Consider the following 22,707-nt stretch of genomic DNA (forward strand, 5'->3'; position numbering starts at 1 on the left):
TCTTCCTAAGTCTCTCAAAATTTCCTATTTGGCTGCTGCCCATATGTGAGAGTGGAACTGTGGGCAAAACGTGGGGTACACAAAATATTAAATGTGGTTAAATAAGGGCCATCACAAAGCAACAGAATCTTTGCTGTCAATGTTTCCTGAATTTTTTGTGTTACTCACTATGCCATTATAATCTTCTTACATTGCCCTTCACATGGCAGAGACTATTTAGCATCAGTTACAGTGGGAATCAGTTTTCCTCCCCATGTGAGGGCAGGTTTCTGAAATAAACCTGGGAGCTCCTGGGAGCTTCTGCTGCCACCTCACTGATCTATACTGTGCTCAAAACTAGAGCTCTGTGTACATTTATATTAACCAGAGCTATTCAAAAAGCTTTTGCTTTCTTATCACCGCTGCCTGCCACAATTAAGCTATTGTTTTCCAACCAGGCACTCTGATGCATTAAAAGGGAGATCGGATAAGAGCCAGTCTCCCATACTCAAATCATAGAGCAAATTCAGTTGTGAATCTGAAGGTTGTCTGTGTGTTTGCAGAATTGCGCATTGTCAGATGACAATTACATTGTCAATTCCCAAATTTGACCTATAGTTTTATAGTTGCCTAATCTCTTCCAAGCACCAGTGTGTAGCAACCAGTAAAACAATTCCACTACCTGGTCACAAAAAATCTGGCATTTCTCTGAATCTACAGTAATTCATGCTTGAAATCTTTTCCATGTTGTCTGTTTTATTGGCTGCTCTTCAAACAGATACAGTTGACTGGCATCAGTCTCTTTTGAAATGCAGATTACTTAGAACCTCCAGAAGCCCCAGGCATTATTTTTATTCATCACTCACATGGTTTTAATACATTACCATTTACTGCTCAGGGAAAGGAGAAAAAGCCTGGATTTATGCTGTAAATTCTCACTGTCATTTAAAGGCAACAGCATCCTCGTTATATAATTTCTAGTTTTGTTTGTTAATTTTAAATCCTATAGTTTATGACGTATTAACTAGTAGTAAATGCTGAAAAGCTCTGCACAAATATTTATAACATTCTAAGACTGATTGATGACTATCACTCAACTTATGCACAAAGTGTGTATTTACCTCTTCATGGAGGAGGAAAGAAAAAGAATTTTGGTAAATAATTTTTTTTAAGATGTGCAAGAAAGGAAAAGGCAGAAACATGGATGAAAAAGCTAGGAACATTTAAGATTCAAGCTGTTAAATACTTTCTCTTGAAAACAAAGGTTTTGAAAAAGTGAAATGATGTGAAATGAAAAGTGATTTTTTTTTTTTTTTTTTTTTTTTTTTTTTTTTTTTTTTTTTTTTTTTGGGGGGGCAAAAACTAGTTTGAACCCTATTCTGGCTTTTGGTTTTTTTTTGAAGTGACTCTCGAGTCATTGTCTTCTTGAACAGACTTCTTCATAAATAATTCTGAAATTAGCTTTTAGTATGAATGAAATTTCTGTATTTATTATTCACTACTAATTCAAAATGAACTTAAACTGCTAGAAATACTTATATGTGACTTTCTATAACAGGAGGAGTTTTGCTATAATTTAAAGAAAAGTCAGAACCAGCACAAGTTAAACTAACAAAGGGTTATTAACCTCGAAGTTGTAGGTTTTTCTGGTACAGTCTAACTTTCATCTGATCTCACCAAATTACAAAAAGCTCATGTTTGCTGGAAATGTTGAATTTGCTTTGTTCTCAGATGGTGATGAATATGATTACTTATGGTAGAGCTGCTCCAATCTTACTGTTGCTGATTTTTTCTTACAGAAATTATGAAAATTGAAGGAGGGCAGAAAAGAGTAAAAAGAGTAGATGAAAAGTTTGGGAATATCTCTGTTTAGCATCCTGATGGGTTTTAAATTTAGAAGTTTTTGAAGTTCACAATTGCGAACAAAGCACATATTCTGCTCTATCAGACTACCAGGACATCTTCTGGCATTCCTTCACCCCATGCCCTTGTGGTGGGTGTTAGCATGAGAAGAAGACTAAAGAGGAACCCTTCTTTGCAAGGAGAATTCTAGTCTGGTGTGAGACACATCAAGCAGTACAGGTGTGGTTTGAATACTGCAAAAACTCCTACTGCAAGCCTGCATGGAGGGGGTGTGTGACTAGCCTTTCATGGAGTCATAGAATGGCTTGGGTTGAAAGGGATATTGAAGATGAGGGCTTTTTGTTTCAACAGAACTTAATCTGTAGCTTTATCAAACAAGCACAACATTATGTCACTCTTGTTCTGTAACATCTAACAATGGCTCTTAAAACCCAGTACAACTATCCAGGCTGAGGCTGTACCAGAATGTCTTTGATGTCGGTCTGCAAAGATTGTTTCAGAAATGGCCTCCACAGTAGCGAGTTTAAACACAGTAACGAGTGTATTCCTCCTTGTGTTGCAATTATTATGTAAAATACTAATGAAAGTGTTTATACATATTTGTTAACAGATGGCAATGTATTAAGAAATACATATATATATATCAGTACATACTCCTGCCAATATCTTCAGATGAATATTCACATGAGGACAATAGATAAGATCCTAATATTGTCCCATCCGCCCAAGAAAGAAAACCAAAGAGAATAGAAAGTGTAGCTGAATACATTAACCAAGAAAGAAATTTAAAAAAAAGAAAAAACAAAACACAAACAACAAAAAAAAAAACCCCACAAACCAACATATTCATCACAGAGGATTGAAGCCCACAAAAATATGTGCAAATCTTCTTCCTCTGAATAAGAACATCCACTGCATCAATGGAGCAGAGGTGCTGCAAGGTGAGCACTAGTCCCACAGAAAGAGACCTGCACATTATTTTGGACACACATTGAGCATGAATTAGCAGTCTTGTTTCCAAAAAGAAGGGATAATCTCATACTGAGATGCAAGACACAGACACGTGAGGTAGTTATTTACTGCAATGATAAGAGCACAGCTGAAGTACTAAGGCTAATTTTCGTCTCCATGTTTTGAAGGTAATGTATACCCATGTGAAAAATTCCACAGGTAACAAGAATGATCAAGAGATCTAGAAAACATAGCATCTGCTTTGCCTTGTTAGAGAGAATTACTGTCCTCAGCACATCTCTTTACTGAATCAGCTGGTACTTTAGTCACCTTTAAAGTTTATTGTAGAAACAGAATCCATATCTTTAAGTAATTCAACTTTTACTGTGTTTGATCAAGAGTACTATTCTTTGTAATTGATGTTGCAGTCATGAAACAGAACAAAAACATAAAATAGATTATCCCAATAAAGCAGTAAAACTATGGTTACATAGAATGATTCAAACTGAATCAGTCAGGAAGTGGATGCACTTTTCCTTTCACCATGGCTTTTACTCTGAATATTTACGTGATAGCTTTAACCTCTCTTCTAGAAACATCCTATACAAATTTCAAAGTTTGTAGTTTTAAGTCTTTGAAAAGTGTCTCACACATTTAATAATGAAGTAAATAAAGAGGAGGAACAGCTTAGTAACAGAATAAATTATCATTCCTTGGAATTGTCACATCAAAAGTGAGTTTAACCTGGTTTATAATGACAGCATTAATAATTAATGAGTTAATTCACAGTTTTTCACTTGGAGACTATTCTCCCAGACAGCAGAAAGGAGTCTCTTATTTACTGGAATTGTTGAGATAAACTGTGTGAGCCTTGACTGTATTCATGTTTAGAGTGCTCAACTATTGCAGTCTGTTTTTTTCCTCACAGATGATTTTGTGATAGATAAAACAAAAGCCCCAAATTAGGTCCAGGTCCACTCTCTATAACAGCAAATTTCACATTAAGATATTTCAGTAATTTGGTAGTGACCATGCTTTATTCTTTATCCTTAAAACAGAAATGTTAATGAAATATGTATTTACAGAACAGGATGAAAAAATGGGACACTATTTTTCTGGCTGTAATGTACCTCAGCCATGTCACAGCTATATTATACCTCTTCAGGTATAATAGTCGACTAACTTCTTCTCCCTTTCTGCTAAAATATCTGACTATCAGGTTTACCATAACAGCAATGTTTTTCTAATTTTCTACATCACATTTATCCTGATAATAATATGTGAATAATATTCTTCTAAGAAGCAAGATGTTCGTCCTACAGATACAACCTCATTCCTGAAGAAGCTCCCTCCCTAGAGATAAGGGCTACCCTTAGAAGAAAGTATAGAGCTAGAAATCCTCTCATTTCAGGAACCTGAAGAGACCCATCCTATCCTTTGGGAGCTGGGGAAGAGAGAGACCCTGGGAACAGTCTGCAGGTGGGGGCTGTCATCTTTCACTTCCCTGCAATGCACACTAGATGAGGCACTTGGGCTGGTTTCACCTATTTTCTAGGGCAGCCTAGCACTCGGCTCCCAGGGGCCTCCGTGGGTGTGCTTCCCCACAGGCAGAGAATGGCATGAGCAGCTTCCACAGAGAGCAGAGCCAGATTGCCAGTCTCCACAGAGAAGCTGTCCTTCCGTTTACCATAAGGTAATGGTGCTCAAGAGCCGTGGGTTGGCCTGTTACGCTATGTATAACCATAGGGCAATGGTAGAAGACACTGCCAGCCTGTCTTGGGGAAAATGGGGTACACTGGATCCAAATGCAAAGGTCTAATATGTTTTATCATCTGGATAAAATTAACAAGAAAAACAAAACAAAACAAAAAAACCACCACCACAAAAACCACAACCCCGCCCCCCCCAAAAAAACCAAAAAACCACCCAAAACTAAAAAAATCTGAGAAACTACTGTGCCTATTAGCTGAAATGATTTCATCCTACCTTTGCATCCTTCACAAGTAAGGGCATTATAGTGATACCCAGAGGCTTTGTCACCGCAGACCACACAGAGCTCTTCTCCTTTCACTCTTCCCGTGGAGTGACCCACTCTAGGCTTTTTGGCTGCAGGGATATCCATTATCTCTGTCTCCCTTGTGAAAAATGTCTCTGAGGGTAACCTCCTGAGTTCATACATCCCAGGGGAATACCATTCCTCATGCTGTGGAGGGTAGAAGCCTAGGTTGGAGTAATAAGGTGGTGATGAGATCTGCGGCTGAACTTGGGGAAATGGCACATTATTGTACTGTGCATAAGGTGACACATCTGCCTCTTGCACTGGAGAACTCATTGGTTCTGAAAGGACACCTGGAAAATAATAATGCAAAACCAATTTCTATTACTACCATGAAACTGTAGTTATCAGAGAAGTTTCTACTTCCAGACATCTATCTCAGAAACCAGACACAAACACAAAGACTGAATTATCTAAACTCAGATTTGCTACACATATGCACTGCAAGAAGATTTAAAAATCATTCTTTCTCAGACACTCCTTTAAATTTGGTGGAAGTGTCCAGCCCTGGCAGTTACATTAAAAATATCTTGAAAAAATATTGTGCAGGTAATCGTATAATTGTTCAATTTACAAGAAAGAGCAAACCCACACCAGAGAAGTTAACAACCCAAATTAGGCCTAAAAGCAGAATGGAAGAAATCCAAACAAATGGCAAAATCCCTGTGGTATTGGTGAAGACTAAATCAACACTCAAACCTCATGTTAATTTCTATTTAATTCTGAATGAATACATCGTGACAGACAAAAACTGCACTAGGGAAAAATGACAAGGGTGAGGCTTAATTAGAAGACTGAAAGATGAAATAAACCTTCAAGAAGAGCCTGTAACATGAAGGTGGGGTTACCAGGAAAGAACAAGAAAGATATTCTTAGTATAAGTGGTGAAATGCAACCTTCGCACCATCCAGCCTCCAGTGGCCAGCCAGCCTCTGCAGCCTGGTCCCCAGCCCTTCCACGCCTGTGCCATTCAGTGCAGATACGCAGCTCTCATAGCAAGCACCTCTGCAAGCCAGTATTAGTCACCTCTGAGCCAGCAATAGACCTGGCAGTGGCACAAGGAGTGGCAACCTTTTCTGTCAGGATCAACACGGTATATGGAGGTTACCTTAACCTTGCTCATATTTAAAATTGCAGACAACTAAATTCTCATTTCTTTTCTGTAATCCAAACACAACAACGCCTAGCAGTCCCTGGATGGTGTAGGTAAAATCAAGTCCACGACAAACTACTGAAAAGCTGAATTTAAAAGTTATTTACAAACTATTTCTCATTTTTCATTGGAGACGGCCATTTCTTGCTGTTTCACAAAAACACTGACTCAATTCCTTCAACAGTTCCAAGAAGAGAGTCTGAGAAAAATAGTGCATATTTCCAGGAAGATGACCAGTCCAGTTTTATTTGAATCAATAACAGTATTTACAAGGAAACCATAGATTATAGTTCATTGGTGACCATCACTTAAAAGCACTCCATAAGAACTCCAAGAGCATTTTTGCTGACATAAAATTGGTCCCAGACAAGTGTCCTTTTGTGAGGAATCAAAAAAAATGAAGAAATGCTAACAGTTAAGAAGAGGCAACATCTGTAATGACAAAAATAATCAAAATCTATAGTGGGGGATCCTTCCCTCTCCTTTTTTCACTTCAGTTAGTGCCAGAAACTAACATTTTACTTACACCTGCTTTTTCACTTACGAGGTGCCCACTTGCTCTGCAGCTTTTTGCCCTTCCTATTTTACCATGCTGCAGAAGCCATGAAAGTGTTTTGGGTTTGTGTGCTCACTCTATTACTGCCACAGCTCATCTTTGCCAATTAGAAGTGTTGAGGTCTCAGTTCCAGAGTAGGCAGCAAGATGTATATCTGGAAAAATGTGACACAGAATCAAATGAGAATAATGGTGCCCTTTATTACCAGCAATTAGATTAATTATGGTTGCATTTCGTTGCTCCAGAAGAGGCCCCAAGTGCTACAGTGGCAGAAGCAGAGTAGCAGAAGGCACTCTGCAAATCCAAGGTTAAGTCATTTAAACGGAGTACAGACACACAGAGGGCATCTGGGGACTCTATGAAAGAGCCTGGAAGTGACAATACAGCTTCACCCATCAGACACAACCGGGCACTGATACCTGCCAGCCACAGCAGTGACAAAACCAGCAAGGGTGAGGACAACAAAGATTTGATATCCAGTGTAGGTTTAATGAGTGGTAGGTCTTTAGCTGTATTTACCACTTGTTGAGACTGCTGCTCATGAAGACTGATAAGGCATTTCAGGTACAAAAGCTGAGGTTAATTGTGGGATACACAATCATTCGGTCTCACTTTGGAAAGGAATCTGTTCATTGTGGAAACCAAAGTTTTCTTTTGCTCACTAGTGATTAGTTAATTGAGTTTGCTAAAAGAAAAATCAAATCCCAAAATGAAAAGGAAAAAGCTGTTGATATTTAGCTTTCTTCCATACACAGGAAACTCCACAAAATCTGTATACCAGCCTCTTGAACTGCATAGGCCTCTGAAAGAGGAAGAAGAGAGGGCAACATTCCTTCCACAGGAAAAATTCTCAGGGTTTGTCAAAAAACTCAAAGCTACTAAAGAACTGCAGCACATCCTGAGACAATGCCAGGGGTTTATTTTAAACAACTGTAGAGCCATTTGGGTTACAAGTATGTTTAGAAATAGTCATTAATTCCACTCTGCTTCCAAAGGAAACAAAAAAAAGAGTCTTAATTAATTAAGTTAAATACAGGGGGAAAAGCCAAACGGCCCACATCACCTCCTTTTTCCTTCCATCAGACACAATGTTAAACAATTTAGCTGAACTGAGTCCACACTCACATCAGTGGAAGGGAAAAGGAAAACCAGACAGGTTTGAGAGAGACCGCAAGAGCATGGACTTGTTTTATGTAAAACAGACTCACAGCTTAAACTGTGGGAAGTGTTCAAAGACCAGTATGAGTTTTGAAGATAATTAGGTGGCAACTATGTAGGTTTTCCCACTTCAGCTTGAAGTTTTGAAGATCTTTTGTTTTGGTTTGGTTTGGTTTAAATAGACCTGAGCATGATGTACCTGTAGATCTGTACATGAGAGTCTAGATCAAATAATTTCTTATCACCAAAGAAAAGTAATCTTATCTTGCCAAGCGGAATGTACATAAGCTTTCCTCTAGATATATATATTAGTAGAGATCTGAGTGGACTGGTCTCATGCAACTAAAGCATGAGCAGCCCGGTAAAATCATTGCAGTTGCAGTTGTATAAGCAGTGAAAGTGAAATCAGAAACGAGCTCAATGGACTACACCGACATTTTGTTTGCTTGGTCTTAAATATTTTGAAATATTTATCTCTTTTTCCTTTTGAAAGGATATCTTTCAGATTTTTAGGAAAAACTATTTAAGCACACACAAATGTTAAGTTACTTAAGCTGAAGATTTTTTTCTATCTGCAAATCTTATATTTTGTAAGTAAGTGTTTTTCAATTCAAACCTATTAAAAAATTATTGAAAGCTTTTTAAAAACAAAGTGAAACCTTCACATGCATCTGATCATTGTTTTACAAATATTTTTTCTCCTTGTAACTGAACCTTATTAGAGAGTTTTACTTTTGTTACTTTAAATTTTATACAGAGTATTTTACTTGAAACTCAAAAAAAAAAATTTTATTTGTAGAAATATTCCTTTCAGGGATAAAGAAGCCATCTTCAGTTTGCAGAATTATACTTAGATTTTGTGTATGCTAAAGGTGATTTTAAGCAGAATATTACAGAAATTACAATGAGATCACATTTTCATGTAAAATTTATTGTTCCACTAATATAAAATTCAACAAAACGAACTAAATTCTAAGCAGGTTTAAAATATGAACCCTGGATCACCTTCATTATTCATGAAGGAATATAATAAAATAATAATATTCAGGATTAGGTAATTCAGAAACCATGGCATAGCCATTAACAAAATCCTTGTTTAATTCCAAACAAATTATTTTCATATCTTTTAAAGATCACTTGGTTTAAAAAACTTACGGACATCTTACAATTTCAAGGAAGAGTGCAAGAATAGATAACAAAAATATCCAACTGATGGCAACATATGGCAATATCCTACCTCAAGCTGTCTTCAGTCTGACCATTTCTTGACAAAAAATACTCTCCTTAAGATGTCTCAGTCCTCGTTTCCCTCTCTTTTTTTCTTTTTTACCTCCTAAAGTCTACATATACTTAATTCTGCTTTGTCTGTGTCGTGTTCACTTCTTTGCTGTGGGAACTTTCTTTAAGATTAGAAAGGAGTGACACAGACCAGAGGTTATATAGTTTACTAATTAACTTCCTTACGAGCAACTTGTTTGTAAATGCCGGAAACAATGCCTGGTCCCAGTGTGGATTTACCTGGATAAAATTTGGTTACCAATTTGAGAGGATGCCTCCAAGTAGCCTAGCCATTGTATTTTTGTACATATTGTGGTTTGGTTACAACAATATTTTGTATCAATAAATACTTGCTAAGGTCAGGCGGTTCTGTGCAATAGATTAACAACTCCAGTATCACAAGAAGCGGGTTTTTTAAGTGCAGAAATGTTGCATTCTCAAAAAAAGGCCAAAGTGCTCAGACCGTACTGGATACACCTGTATGACAAGATAGAATGGTTTGGACAGGAAGGGACTTTAAAGATCATCTAGTTCCACACCCTGAAATAGGAAGGGACACCTTCCCCTTGAACAGGTTGCTGAAAGCCATATCCAATCTGTCCTTCTCATTAAATTCTTTGCTCACATTGTTTGGTTTGGCTCTCTTAATAAGTATTATGCATCCAATGTTTTCTGTTTTAATTTGTGCTGGTTTGTTTATTTTTGATTTGGGGGTCAGTTATGAGCCTAATTATCTTCTCTGCACGGTGAAGCCAGATGTTGTATCTACTGCCAGGTGGTGCTAAAGACAAGAAGGTATATAACATATCTTATGATCTTGAAGCTGTTTAATCAGTTTGGACACTTGACCCTACCAACTTTTTTATTACTATCTTTTATTAGAAAAAACCCCCGCACACAAAAAACCCCAACCCAACAAAAGAACAAAAAAACCCCCCAACAAATAACAAGAAAACTGCGAAACAAAAAACCCCCAACCAACCAAAAAAAACCCCAAAAAACAAAACCAAACAAAAGCCACAAACCAAACCAAAAAATAAAACTAGAAAAAAATTGCAGATTTACCTTAAAGGAGTCAGCCTTTTAAGCTCCTTTTAGTCACTGTTCCCTGTCTACAATGATTTTCAATTGTATTTGTTGTTCTTTCATTAAGAAGTTTAGATATATTGGGTTTTTTCTCCCCTTTATTACATTTTTTCTCTTTTTTTTCTTATTCTTCCTCATCCTTTTTAATACAGCTTTTAAGAATGTTCATTCCCCCAAAAAACATCTTACCCAGTTAGGGACATGTACAGTGAGGGTGGCATTTCTTGCCTTGTTATATTTTAATGTCACATTGCACGAAAACATTCTCAGTCCATCAAAATACACTTGAAATACTTGAAAATACTTGAAATAGGTCTTCATTCAAACTAAGCATATAATTTTCTTTTTGGGTCCTTAGAAATAATTCCATTTCTGATATCTGAAATTTCACACTTAGTATCCTGCATACTAGCAACTTCTATATAAGGCACTTTCACAGAAAACAGAATGGAGCTAGTACTTTAGAGACCTGCTACTTATTTATCAAAGAAATGGTAGTTTGAGTCACGTACTGTGTATATTTCAGGTGCTACACAACTATATAACCTTTTAAAATCACTTGAGCAGAGAGTTAGAAAAAGAAAAGCAGTTTTGTAGGAAGACAGGGTGGAAGGGAAGGATGCTCACTTTAACTAGTTTAAAGATCCTTCATCATTTGAATTTTGAGGCCCTTTTCCCAGGGACTCATAACTACAGTAGTAAAAACCTATGGTTAAAACAGACTAACTCCAAAGACATACAGAGATACTTTACCTTAGACATATACTGTTAAAATGGCAATATACAGTTCTCATCTAATGAAAGGTAGAAAACCTTTTTTTCTGAAGCCTTATGCATCTAGAAGTCTTGAGGCTGAGGATATAGAAGTGCCCTGGAATTGCCACGGTGATGAGGCTCAAAGCACAAGCAACTCAGAACTGACAACATTTTTTTTGAAAGACCTGAACCTGGAGCTAATGTTTAGAGATGCAAGATCTAAGAACACTCTCCCCAGAGAATGAATAAAGCATAGTGAAACGAAATGTATTCCCAAGGTTTTTTACACAATGTGAGCATGCATCTTTGAATAAAGGAGACTGGTTGGTATAAAGGGTAATATTTGTAAGCCAGCAATTTTTAACTTGTGAGCTGTGATGTATGAGAAGACCTAAAAGAAACATGCATTATAAGGACCATCTAAAAGAAAAGTTTTTTTCCAGTTTTCTGGGGTTCACAAGTCACTTCCTGCCAAAACTGAATGTCAAAAATTGCAAATAATTTACAAAGATTAAGATTTGAGAGGCAAAACCATTTCCTACAAGTGTTTTGCAGAGACGGAGTAATATTTTCACAATGAGTAACATTCTCTTGTGCACTCAGTTGCGTATTATTTCTGATAGGCTTTTTTCTAGCCTTGAAAGCAAAGAAGACACTGTATTAGTGACACTCCACAAAACAAAAGTCAGCTTAAGTGAAACACAGCAGGAGTGCTAAGTTTTCTTCCTAATGGGACCCCTGATTCAACCCCTTAATACATTATTTCTTTCTGTTACAGAAATGTCAGTTTGAATTAAATCTCTATTGTGCTAAGCTCTGAACACCTATAATGAGGGACACAATCCCTCTTCTGAAAGCTTCACAATTTTTAAGTAAGATTACCCTGTGGAGGGAAAGTATTTTACATTTACGTTCTTCCTGGTATTTTCTAGCAACCTTATCATTACTCATTAAAAATAATGAAATAATTAATGGAAAAGTAAATACTGGGGGGAAATTTCTTGACGAAAATCTGAAGTAGCTTGGGAGTTTTGAAAGATGACTGAATAGAAAATTTAGCACCCTAGATTTGAACATCATTCTCTTCTCTGTATATCATGGCCTGACATTGGAATGAGGGGGTAGCAAAGGAGTTGTTTAGCTGTTAGCATGTATTTTTTTAACAACTCCAAAACACTTCTCCAACCAAATTCCAAAACAAAGAGGGATAAAAACCAGTAACACACAATAATGGAGTGAGTTCTGCTTATCATTAGTGGTCATGTTTTATTTTAGCTGTATGGAGACAGGACACTGCAGGTGGTATGACTTGCAGAGGCAGTTCTAACTTCTAGGCGCTCTGCAGCTGGAGTGGCTCTGGGAAGAGTCCTTCCTTCTATGCCCCATGCACTATTCTTGTTCCAGACAGATGAAACCAGAATGTGTTCTGTTTTTCCAGTACTCAAAAAGGCAGAGTTCTGGTCTTATTTGGACTGTAAATTTCTGAAGTGTTGCAGCATTTTGTGGGGGTCTATGTTGTGTGTAAGGCCCTCAATGTATCATAACTTACTCAATGAAAGACCCACTCTCTTGTCAAATGAAAGGCTAAAAACAAAATGTATTCTTCTTCTTTTTTTCCTTTTCTTAGCGGTACATATATCAGAAAACAGCTTACCCATGCTTATAAAATATTGACCCATAATTTTTCACTCGTTAACAAACTCACGCTTAGCCTTGAAAAATTCAGTGGAACTGGAGCAAGGAGACTCTTCCAGTCTGCTTATGCACTGAAGTTAATAGAATAAGTTTTCAATGGTCTTAATAAGAAAAATATTTTTATTTAGGTGAAATTACTCTAATAAATTTGCATAATATGGCAATGCAAATACATTGCACTATAATTTCTTTACAGATTAACTGGAAATATATCAGCTCAGCTTGATTTAAGTGACTCACATGAAGGTAACATCCAGACTCCATACAAAGGTCTGTTTCTGCCAAATCATCTCCTGTATTAGAAGAGTGTCACAAAAACAACCTACTTGTTCTGCTGTGAGCAGTGGTGACAGCAATAATGCGCAGGATTACATTAACACCGCAGATCTATTGTTTGTCATTCCTCTCAGAAGTATTGAAGATTCAAGAAGGTTGGCATGTTTCAGCCACACCTCTTTGACTTGAAATTTCAGTCCATTTTCTTCTAGGTTTCTGAGTATAGGACAGCTTGCTATTTGCCTAATTTGGTGACTTACCAAACAAATGAGGACCTTCAGCAAGAGGAAATCCATCAGCAGTGGCTAGCTGATGATGTTCTATTAAATTCATTTCAGATCCCATTTATTCTTCAGTTCAGGAGGAATATGCTGACTAAACAGGAGGTTGAAAAGAGACCCTGAAACATATGAAGCAAAAAGACAATTTAAAACAAGAAAACTAATTTTGGTATACCTAGTGTAAAGCAGGATGCAGGAGGCTGATTCAATACTTCCTGTAACAAATATTGTCTTGAAATTACAATACCGAATTCAGCCTTTAAATAAAATGCTACATCCAGCCTGTTTGTTTTATTCTTGCTGTGGCATATTTTATTTGCCCTCTTTCTGTTCATTTTAAATTAATAGTGGTTCATGCCCAAATTTATTCAAATATTCAGACTGAAGTACTGGCCTGACCTCCTGAGGGCATGCTGCCCAGCCCCCCTACCATGTAATACCAATTGTTTGCCTTATTTTTCACCACCCTTTCATCATTTCATTGCTTTCTCTTACTGAAAAATATAAGCTTATGGTTAGATCTGAAGAACACAAAAGGGAAACTCGAGTTCAATTTCTAGGGACCAGCTCTTTATCTTGTCTTCAGTAATTACGGAACAAGATAAATGGTGACAAACACAGAAAGCCTCTGATAACCGGGCTCGCCCATCCGTTCTCTCTGCGGTCTCAGGCAGCCACACAACTCTCACTTGGGGAGGCTGGGAAAAGTGTGGAAGGGGCTCCCTTGCCCAGCTCACGTGGGTGGAGAGGGCCAACTCCAGAATGCATCTGAGACAGGATCAACAGGAGAACATAGAGCTCCAACAAATAAATGTCTCAAGGGCCTACACAGACACCAAGAGGATTCTGCATAAAGTTGACAGCAATGTGTTTTCCTGTGTTTTACAGTCTTAATTCTTCACTTGGTTTTATTATCGTGGGACTGTATTTCCACTCACTGAAGGCATTTGAGGGTTACAGCCCAGTCTGTTTCCCAGTGAAGGCTCAGCATGTTTCTTGAGCAGAAATTAAGTCATCTGACAAAAACATCAATGCTGCAGGAGGCTCCAGTGCTGGGCAGGCTGAGAAGTAGTTTGTGAGAGTGGCAAGCACAATCTGTAATTATATTCATATTTGTCCATAAGGATTCATTAAGTTCTTTTTTTAACGTAAACAGAGGCCCTCTAATTAGACAGATACATTTTAAATGTCTGCCCACAGATAATTTAAACAGTTTACTTAGAAATGTCAAGAGCTACTTGTATCAGAGACCAGATAGGGTTCTTGTGGCAAATCACACATAAACACAGAGTCTCAAATCTAGCACAGAAACATAGTTTTGCAACAGCAGAAAAACTCCATGTATCTTGGATGGGGTTTGGCAACCAGCCCAACCACCCCACTAGGTCCACATTTACTTCCAACTATTTTGTTGCCTTGCTTCCTCGTTTTCCAGGGAAGTTATCTGCTGAAACCAAGAGGTGGGGGTACCCACATGGGTCTAAGGTCTTAAAATTCCTGACAGACAGATTTCTCAATAGATATCCATGACAAACCCTTGGTATGGGATTTCTCCTACAGTCCATTACGAATGTTCTGTGATGGTAGAAGACAGTGGCACAGTCAGGACCATTATAATGGCCAGCAAGAAAAACATCAAAACGAGGTATTTTCAGAAGGCTAATGAATATTTTTCTGGATTTTCTTGTTGAAGACCAGAGAAGAGAAGCCATCAGCACCCTCTCCTCATGTCCAAACCCTTTAATATCTTCCTCACAGCCCACGGGAGTGCAGCCCTTAGAGTTCCTTGGAGTATCAGCTCTCCTTACAGCCAGGCATGAAGACTGTTCCGCCACTACTACTACTTCTCATGCCTTCTCATCAGCCCCTGTTTGATGGCCTAACACTGCAACACCTAACATCAGCTCTGGGATTGTGAATTTCTGTATGTTCATACAGAGCCTAGAATTTATCTTCTTAAGGAATGTTGGAAGTTATGTTAAGATACTTTAAATACAGTCCCAAGAAGACATCTATTTAAAAATATTTACTGCCAGCATGGTCAGACTTTCTTAGCTTGTAATTTTTATATTCTGGATCCTGCTAGTTTGTGCTGCAAATAAAAAAGAAAGTGGGCAAGCTATGTTCCTAAATGCTTATAAAGTGTCTGTGTTTTTACAGCCTCTTTGATACGTGTATAAACTTCTTTCTCATTTCTTTGAGAACATTCTATTTTTTAACATATAATTGTATAATGCCCTTCTTTAACCTCAAGACAGACTCCTTGGAATCTATTATTCTTTGCATACACACACAAAAAGTCCCAACCCTCAAGTTATTAATACTGCTTTGTTGATAGTAAGGATCTTGAGGACATTTTTGTAATAATCCGCGTAATTTTAGGACATTGCAGGTTTTGTAACTCTTTGCCTCCTGCCACATAAATTGTTGTCCGGGTGGATTCAGTTCAAGACAAATGTTCATGATGATTTTACAATTCCCACCATTTTAATACTTCATTTTCTTTAATATATCTGACTGATGTAGACCATTTACTAGATTTCATGGAATAGATTACTCCTGTCCTCTTGGGATTTCTGCAAGGCACAAGATCACCATAAGAAAGGCCAGAAATATATTTTCTAATGCATCCAGCTTTGGTACTGTAAATTTTACTGAACAGCAAACTCTTCATTAAATACTGATTGATATTTGGCTTTGATTTTTCTCCTGTGTCCAGCCTGTTGTGAGCTATCTAACCTAAATTAGATTTATCCATATAATTAATTTCATATGTATTTAAAAGCAGTGGATGCTGATTTCCAGCTCTAAGGCCCACGCTAGGTACAAAATACAGAGCATTTAAACTACACTTACTCCATACATTGTTCAGTTTTGGGAAAAAATGTGGGTCATTATATTGGACTGATACTCTATCCTGAGGTGCAACACCAAAAACAGAGCATCTGACATTCAAAAGCTGAAATAAAGGCAATGGAACCACAGGAAATAAATATTGCTCTCTAAAATAAGAGCACTTCAAGAGAAAAGTAGAGTCATGTGATAAATTAGAAAGCTTCTTTTTCCAAATAATTTTAAATTAACTTTTTAAATAAAACAGTGTACTCCACCACCTTTGAAGATTATTTTCATAGGCCAAAATATACAGCAAAGAAAACCAGAGATCAGTATGTATACAGCAAAATATGTGCCAAACTGCTTGAGATTATTAGTTTCAACTGCATGTTAAGAGCTCCAAATTGCATAAAATTTTATTACATGTAACCTTTAACATAATTCAGAACAATCAATGTGTGTTTACATGTTCTTTGTTTAATTAAGAAAATTTAAATGTATATTATTATATATGGGGCTTGTTCTTCCACTGTGTGGGTGTATATACATATTTATTCCGATTTCTTACGGGATATATGTTCCTTGAGGTATACAAATGTGTATGTATACACAATTGGGCTTATCACCGAACTCTAGATTTCAGCTTTATTGTGGGCTCTTATCGCTCTTATCTATGCACTACCCCTGACCTTGCTATAGTCAATAGCAAAGCTTTCCCTGGCTTCTGTGTAAGCAAAGCCAAGTCTCTTACTGAAATCGTTAAAGTTAAATCCACTGAGCTCACTGAAAACAAAAGCATCAGAGCCCCACACTTTCAAGTAATGTAAAAATACATTTTGATCATCAAATGCATTTGATCATCAGAAAAGCTCCATGACAGTCTAATTGTGATTTACCTTCAGAAGAATGACTGAATCTATTTCAATCACTCAGCAAAGGAAGATTTATCAAAGCACATGCAAAATCTTTCACAAATATTAGTGAAGTACATTTCCTTCCATCTGTCCCATAATATTTTCCTATTCTTCACACATCTGACTGCCTATTGCTCAAAGAGAAATTTCAGTAACGTCAGTAATCTATGGCCCAATCCAAACATTGCTAACATCAATGGGAAGATAGATTTCCATGTCATTCACAGGCTTTTGATGTGGCCTCATAGCCTCTCTGTAGAATATTTAGTGTAGTGCCCCAGATATTTAAGAAGCTATTTTATTTGCTTATCTGTTTGTTTTAAAGCATATCAAAGGGACCTGAAAGCATTAGGAAGATTCATGCTCTCTATTTGCAGCCTCCTGCTCTCGGGTCATTTTGGCAAACACAGCACTACATGCAACTACACAGCAACTGGTGTAAAATGCAAGAGACACAGGACACAGGAAAAAAAAATAGAATATTCCTACTTCTTAATTCTGAAGCAAAACCAGATATCTGAGTCCCAAGTAGAACTGAAAACTCTATGAGGAGTATCAATGACATTTCCGTAAGCAGGCAAGTAACTTCAAAGAGTGGGGCCAGCTTCTGACTCTGCTTGAGATAACCTCCTAAACACCATTAGTGTGTTTCTCCAGCATATTTTTCATGTCTCACTTGAAAAAACTGCAAGCCCTCCGCATCTAACTTGTTTTTGGACTGCTATTTAGACTAGTGCAATTCCAATATAATTCCCAACCTCTAGGTTCTCTGTAACACATACAAATAGCAATAAAAATAACAAAAGCAAAACATGTTCCACAACAGTTACAGTTTTCTGAAGATAAATGAGTAGCAGGAACACTCCGAGTAGAATTACGTTTTCTTAAAAGCTAGCAATGGATTCAAATAGTATCACCTGAAATCTGAAGCTCCCTTTTACTCTTCCTATTTATGTGAACTATGTGCTAAAGTCTTCAACTTTGGAAGATGCACTTGTAATCTCTACACAGAACTGTCAAAGAAAAAACTGTATGAAACAAATATAATTTTGCCTTTCTGGATTTTTCTCTTTTTTCCCATAAATCGCATTGAAAATATTTCCTGTTTCTAAAAGAATGGGGAAAAAAAAAAAAAAAAAAAAGAAATCAAACAAATATAATTTCAAAGTTAATGCACACAATTAACTAGATAGTACTCTTGCAAGAAAGTCTCAATATCAAACTTACGCCTTCTGTTTCAGTGACACGCAGAAACTAGCTTTCTTAAAACAAATTTTAACATGACCTTATTTTTCACCTTACAATTTTTCTAAAGGGGAATTCCTACTGTTGAGACAGTTTTGTGGATGAAATTACTTCTTATATTATTCTTCACTTTATTTTTTTTCCAATCAAAAAATCATTACCTTCCACTAAATAATTCATGTAATATCATTACTTTTGTACTATGCAACAACAAGAGCTATCAGTTTAAGGAATTATTACTTACTGTTCTTTTCTGGAAGACTGCAGATGGCAGGATGTAAGACAGTTCTGCACTCAGTTCAGTATCCTAATGATTCTTACATTGGAACATTTTTGTTTTGTTTTTCTTTCATGTTTAGCAGAAGCCTGTAATGATAACACAATGAATCAAAGCTTGGGCTTATTGGCTCAGTGCCCTAATGGACAAGGATTACTCATTAACAATTCTTTTTGCGAAACTCTCCAAACATGGGCTGTATTAAAATGTTGTGAATTCCAGCTTGACCATCAGCACAGAGATTTGAGGCACTTGTTAATACACCGATTGGGTGCAGAGGGGAAGTTAACTCAGACAGTGGGATGATAGTTACTTGTTGCTAATTATAACACTTTCCTTGCACATGTACATTTTTATGACATCCTCAGTGTCTTGGTTTTGAAAGACAGTTGTATGCCAGGGAAAGCTACAGCCTCCCTTGGAATGGAGAATGCAAACACCCTTACCTCCAAATTATTATAATTTTGCAATTAGGGGCTCTCAGGCAAAGATATGGGAATAGGAGTAACAGTTCTTTACTAGGAATGTTAAAAATAAAAAGGAAAATACAAATGTAGTAGTACAAATATACAAGCAAGGAACCAAACAAAGATACTGGAAAAAACCCTGACAGAGTCAGGGATACAACCTGGCATCCTTGTGGTCAGGGCGTTGGATGCAGTCCAAATAAGCCCTCCTGGAGTAACAGATGTGGTTCTGTGGAGTAGAGATGGTCCTGTAAAAAGTCCAGTGGTGATGAGATGGGTCCAGTCTTCCTCTGGGAATCCAGTGGAAAAACCAGATACCTTGTGTCCTTCAGTCCCACTTTTTATCTAGCTAGGAACAGCTGGTTCCCCCCCACTGTGTGGAGCATCTCACAATGGGATGATGGAATGTGTCATGTCATTGGTGGGCCCTAATGGCCCATTATCAGAAGATGTCCCCCTGGAGGATGGAGGGGTGGTGAAAGAGATAAGAAACACTGTCCCACCTGGTTTTAATGGATGGGCCATTATCAGAAGGCATCTACCCCCCTCCCCCCTGGAAGGGTGAGAGAAGGGTAAAACATCTCCCAAAAACAAGCTTTCAACAGATGAAGTAGAATACACATTTTTAGGTTACATAATCCAAGACACTCAGCCTCCTTGTCTTTCCCATCCAAAGAGCCCAGATGTTAATCCAAGACTTAAACTTGATTTTTAAGTCTTTCTGTTAGTTTTCACACTTTTTAGGGAGACTGAACACTACACTGAGTACTGAAGCAGAATATGCTATGAATTACAGCACCATAGGCATGCGAGGACATTAAAGTTTAATTCCTGTATCTACAACAATCTCTAAAAAATGGCATCATTTTGATTTGGGCTCATCACATAAAGCTTTAGAAAAGAAACTGATGCCCCTAATTTTAAATCTATCAGACTCATGGACTAGTTGTGCACAGGGGGAAGAAATTGGTAACTGTAGATGAAAAACCACATCCTTGAGTGAGTTGCACCGCATCTGAAAATGCTGATGTGCTGTCACTAACAGAAAGGGGATCTTGAACCACAACATCCTCATTTACCCTGCAGAGGAAATGCAAGTGAAGAGGAATGGATTGAGGCTGTTTTATTTCAACATCTCACCTACACAGGAAGCATAATAATTCCCTGGTTTGCATTGTTAAACATACCCAGCGGGCATGAGTTGATCTGGCAATGGTACTGACAAATTTCAGTCAGAGGAGACTACTGACAGCATCACCCATGGTAAGTGACCTCATGATTGCCACACGGTATATGATGTCCATCCTTCCCTACATATTTGCACTGTTTGAGCAAGACTGAATACACAAAGACACAGGCTATGCCTCCTACTTGAGCGAAGAGAGACACCGGGCAGCAAACACAGTCCTTTCTCTGAAAAAGGTGAGATTTCTGTTTGACAAATTCATGTTTAGTAAAATTGACAAAGTACTTTCGAGTAAGAGAATTCTTCCAAAACAACCCTACCTATAGGAGACAGGTGGTCTCTTCAGCCAAGCATGCCAACAACCAAGTCCATCTGTCACTTTCCACTATATTTCCACTCCAGTGGTGCCTAGAAAACACATGCCAAAAAACCAATTTCTTTCGTCATCCTGAGGCCAATGACGGGTTTTGTTCCACATCAGGAGAAAAAGCAGAAGTGGAGCCAGGAAGTCCAACAAATGTCATATTATGTCTGATTGAGTTTTGGTCTCTTGGTAAGTTCCAAAGATCTGAAATTTCTGTTTCATCATTCAGCTTCATCCAGTCTGATATAGCTGGTAGCACAGAGCAATTGCTTTCTAGCAGTCTCTAGAGACTAACTTTCAATAGATGCTCTTTCCCACAAAGCATTTTTCTCTGTGTGAATGTTGTTTGTCAGAGTTAAGAGTTAAGCACAAAGGAAATGGAATTTAATGCTCCTGTTCACCAACACATTTGTTGAATTAAAACATTTTTTCCTTTCTTTACAGTAATAAAAAGGCAAGTGCCAAAGTGGTGCTTTGTATACTAATCAATACATTCAAGATATTTTTGGAAAAAGCAAAGAAATAATCCATGTGATCCAAAGAGGAGATGTTGCCTGTAGCACTGACAAGTGGCATTACTGGTTAAATCCAGGTGTTCTTATTTATTCTGGTTCATGTACAAATGAGAATTGAAGAGAAAGGAGTTGGGGCAAATCAAATGCATCTTCTGTGGTGTTTCAAGAGATTGCATAGCATCACACGGCATCAGGAGAGAGAATAGCATGAGGAGATATTCAAACACAGATACTTATAAACGGAATATAGTCTCTAAGATAGCACTGCATTCTATAATTTTTTTAAATTTCAGAATATTATCTGACATCCTGAAGCTTTTCCAGACAATAGTAACATTACTTCTATTTCATTACTTCTTTGTAATTGACAAAGAGCATGTGTTCTACACTACATCTACGCTATTACCAGTCCAAATACATGTTCAGCAACAAAATTGGGGACCACAGAATCACAGAATGTCTAGGTTGGAAGAGACCTTCAAGATTATCAAGTCCAACCCATGCCCTAACACCTCAACTAGATCATGGAATTGAGTGCCACATCCAATCTCTTTTTAAACATGTCCAGGGATGGTGACTCCACCACCTCCCTGGGCAGATTATTCCAGTACCTTATCACTCTTTCTGTGAAAAACTTTTTCCTAATGTCCAACCTATATTTCCCTTGATGCAGCCTGAGACTCTGTCCTCTCGTTCTGTCAGTTGCTGCCTGGAGAAAGCTATCTACAACCACCCTTCAGGAAGCTGTAGAGAGTGATAAGGTCACCTCTGAGTCTCCTTTTCTCCAGGCTGAGCAACCTCAGCTCCCTCAGCCGTTCCTCACAGCCCTTCACCAGCCTTGTTGCCCTCCTCTGGATGTGCTCAAGCATCTCAACATCCTTCCTAAACTGAGGGGCCCAGAACTGGACACAGCACTCAAGGTGTGGCCCCACCAGTGCCAAATACAGGGGAAGAATGACCCCCCTGCTCTTGCTGGCCACGCCAGTCCTGATACAGGCCAGGATGCCATTGGCCCTCTTGGCCACCTGGGCACACTGCTGGCTCCTGTTCAGCTGCTGTCACCAGTGCCCCCAGGTCCCTTTCCTCCTGGGCACTGTCCAGCCACAGCGTCCCCAGCCTATAACGCTGCAGGGGGTTATTGTGGCCAAAGTGCAGGATTCGGCACTTGGATTTATTAAACTTCATCTTGTTAGACTCTACCCATCCATCCAAGTGTTCCAGATCTCTCTGTAGGGGCCATCCTATCTTCCAACAGATCGACACACGCTCACAGCTTAGTGTCATCCGCAAATTTACTAATCAAAGATTCAATATCCACATCCATGTCATCAATAAAAATATTGAACAGAACTGGCCCCAGCACAGACTCCTGAGGGACACCACTAGTAACTGGCCACCACTCTCTGGGCCTGGCCATCCAGCCAGTTCCTAACCCAGCAAAGAGAGCTCCTGTCCAAACCACAGGCTGCCAGCTCATGCAGGAGCATGCTGTGGGAGACAGTGTCAAAGGCCTTGCTGAAGTCCAAATAGACAACATCCAGAGCCCTTCCTGCATCCACCAGGCAGGTCAGCTGGTCATAAAAGGAGATCAGGTTGGTCAAACATGACCTACCTCTCCTAATCCTGTGCTGGCTGGGCCTGAGGCCCTGGCATCTGTAAGAGTTGGTCTGAAGTTCCCCTCATTTGCCTCACGATCGTCACGAGGACCCTGAGGACCCCACTGCAGTTCTGCCCTGCTCAAGGTGGATGTTCACCAATCATCTGCAGGTGCATTTTCCTGAGTCACCACGCCATGGTACACTGGCTTCGAGCAGTG

General features: G+C 38.4%; 1 protein-coding gene across 3 annotated transcripts in view; it reads right to left on the minus strand.

Annotated features, from left to right (window-relative positions):
• NR1H4 (nuclear receptor subfamily 1 group H member 4) overlaps positions 1 to 18,398 on the minus strand; it is a 35,899-nt gene extending 17,501 nt beyond the window's left edge. For 2 of the 3 annotated variants that reach the window (XM_058420333.1, XM_058420332.1), the window contains exons 1-2: positions 13,068 to 13,201; positions 4,780 to 5,142 (exon numbers count right to left, since the gene is read on the minus strand). In XM_058420333.1, the coding sequence (XP_058276316.1) occupies positions 4,780 to 5,142; positions 13,068 to 13,152 (448 nt within the window). In that variant the 5' untranslated portion in view covers positions 13,153 to 13,201. Of the gene's footprint in view, positions 1 to 4,779; positions 5,143 to 13,067; positions 13,208 to 18,326 lie in introns of those variants that run through there. The other variant, XM_040062520.1, reaches the window with a different exon arrangement.
• Between the last annotated feature and the right edge of the window lie 4,309 nt (positions 18,399 to 22,707).

Source organism: Hirundo rustica, chromosome 4, assembly GCF_015227805.2.
Source record: "Hirundo rustica isolate bHirRus1 chromosome 4, bHirRus1.pri.v3, whole genome shotgun sequence".
In the NCBI taxonomy this organism is placed as follows: domain Eukaryota; kingdom Metazoa; phylum Chordata; class Aves; order Passeriformes; family Hirundinidae; genus Hirundo; species Hirundo rustica.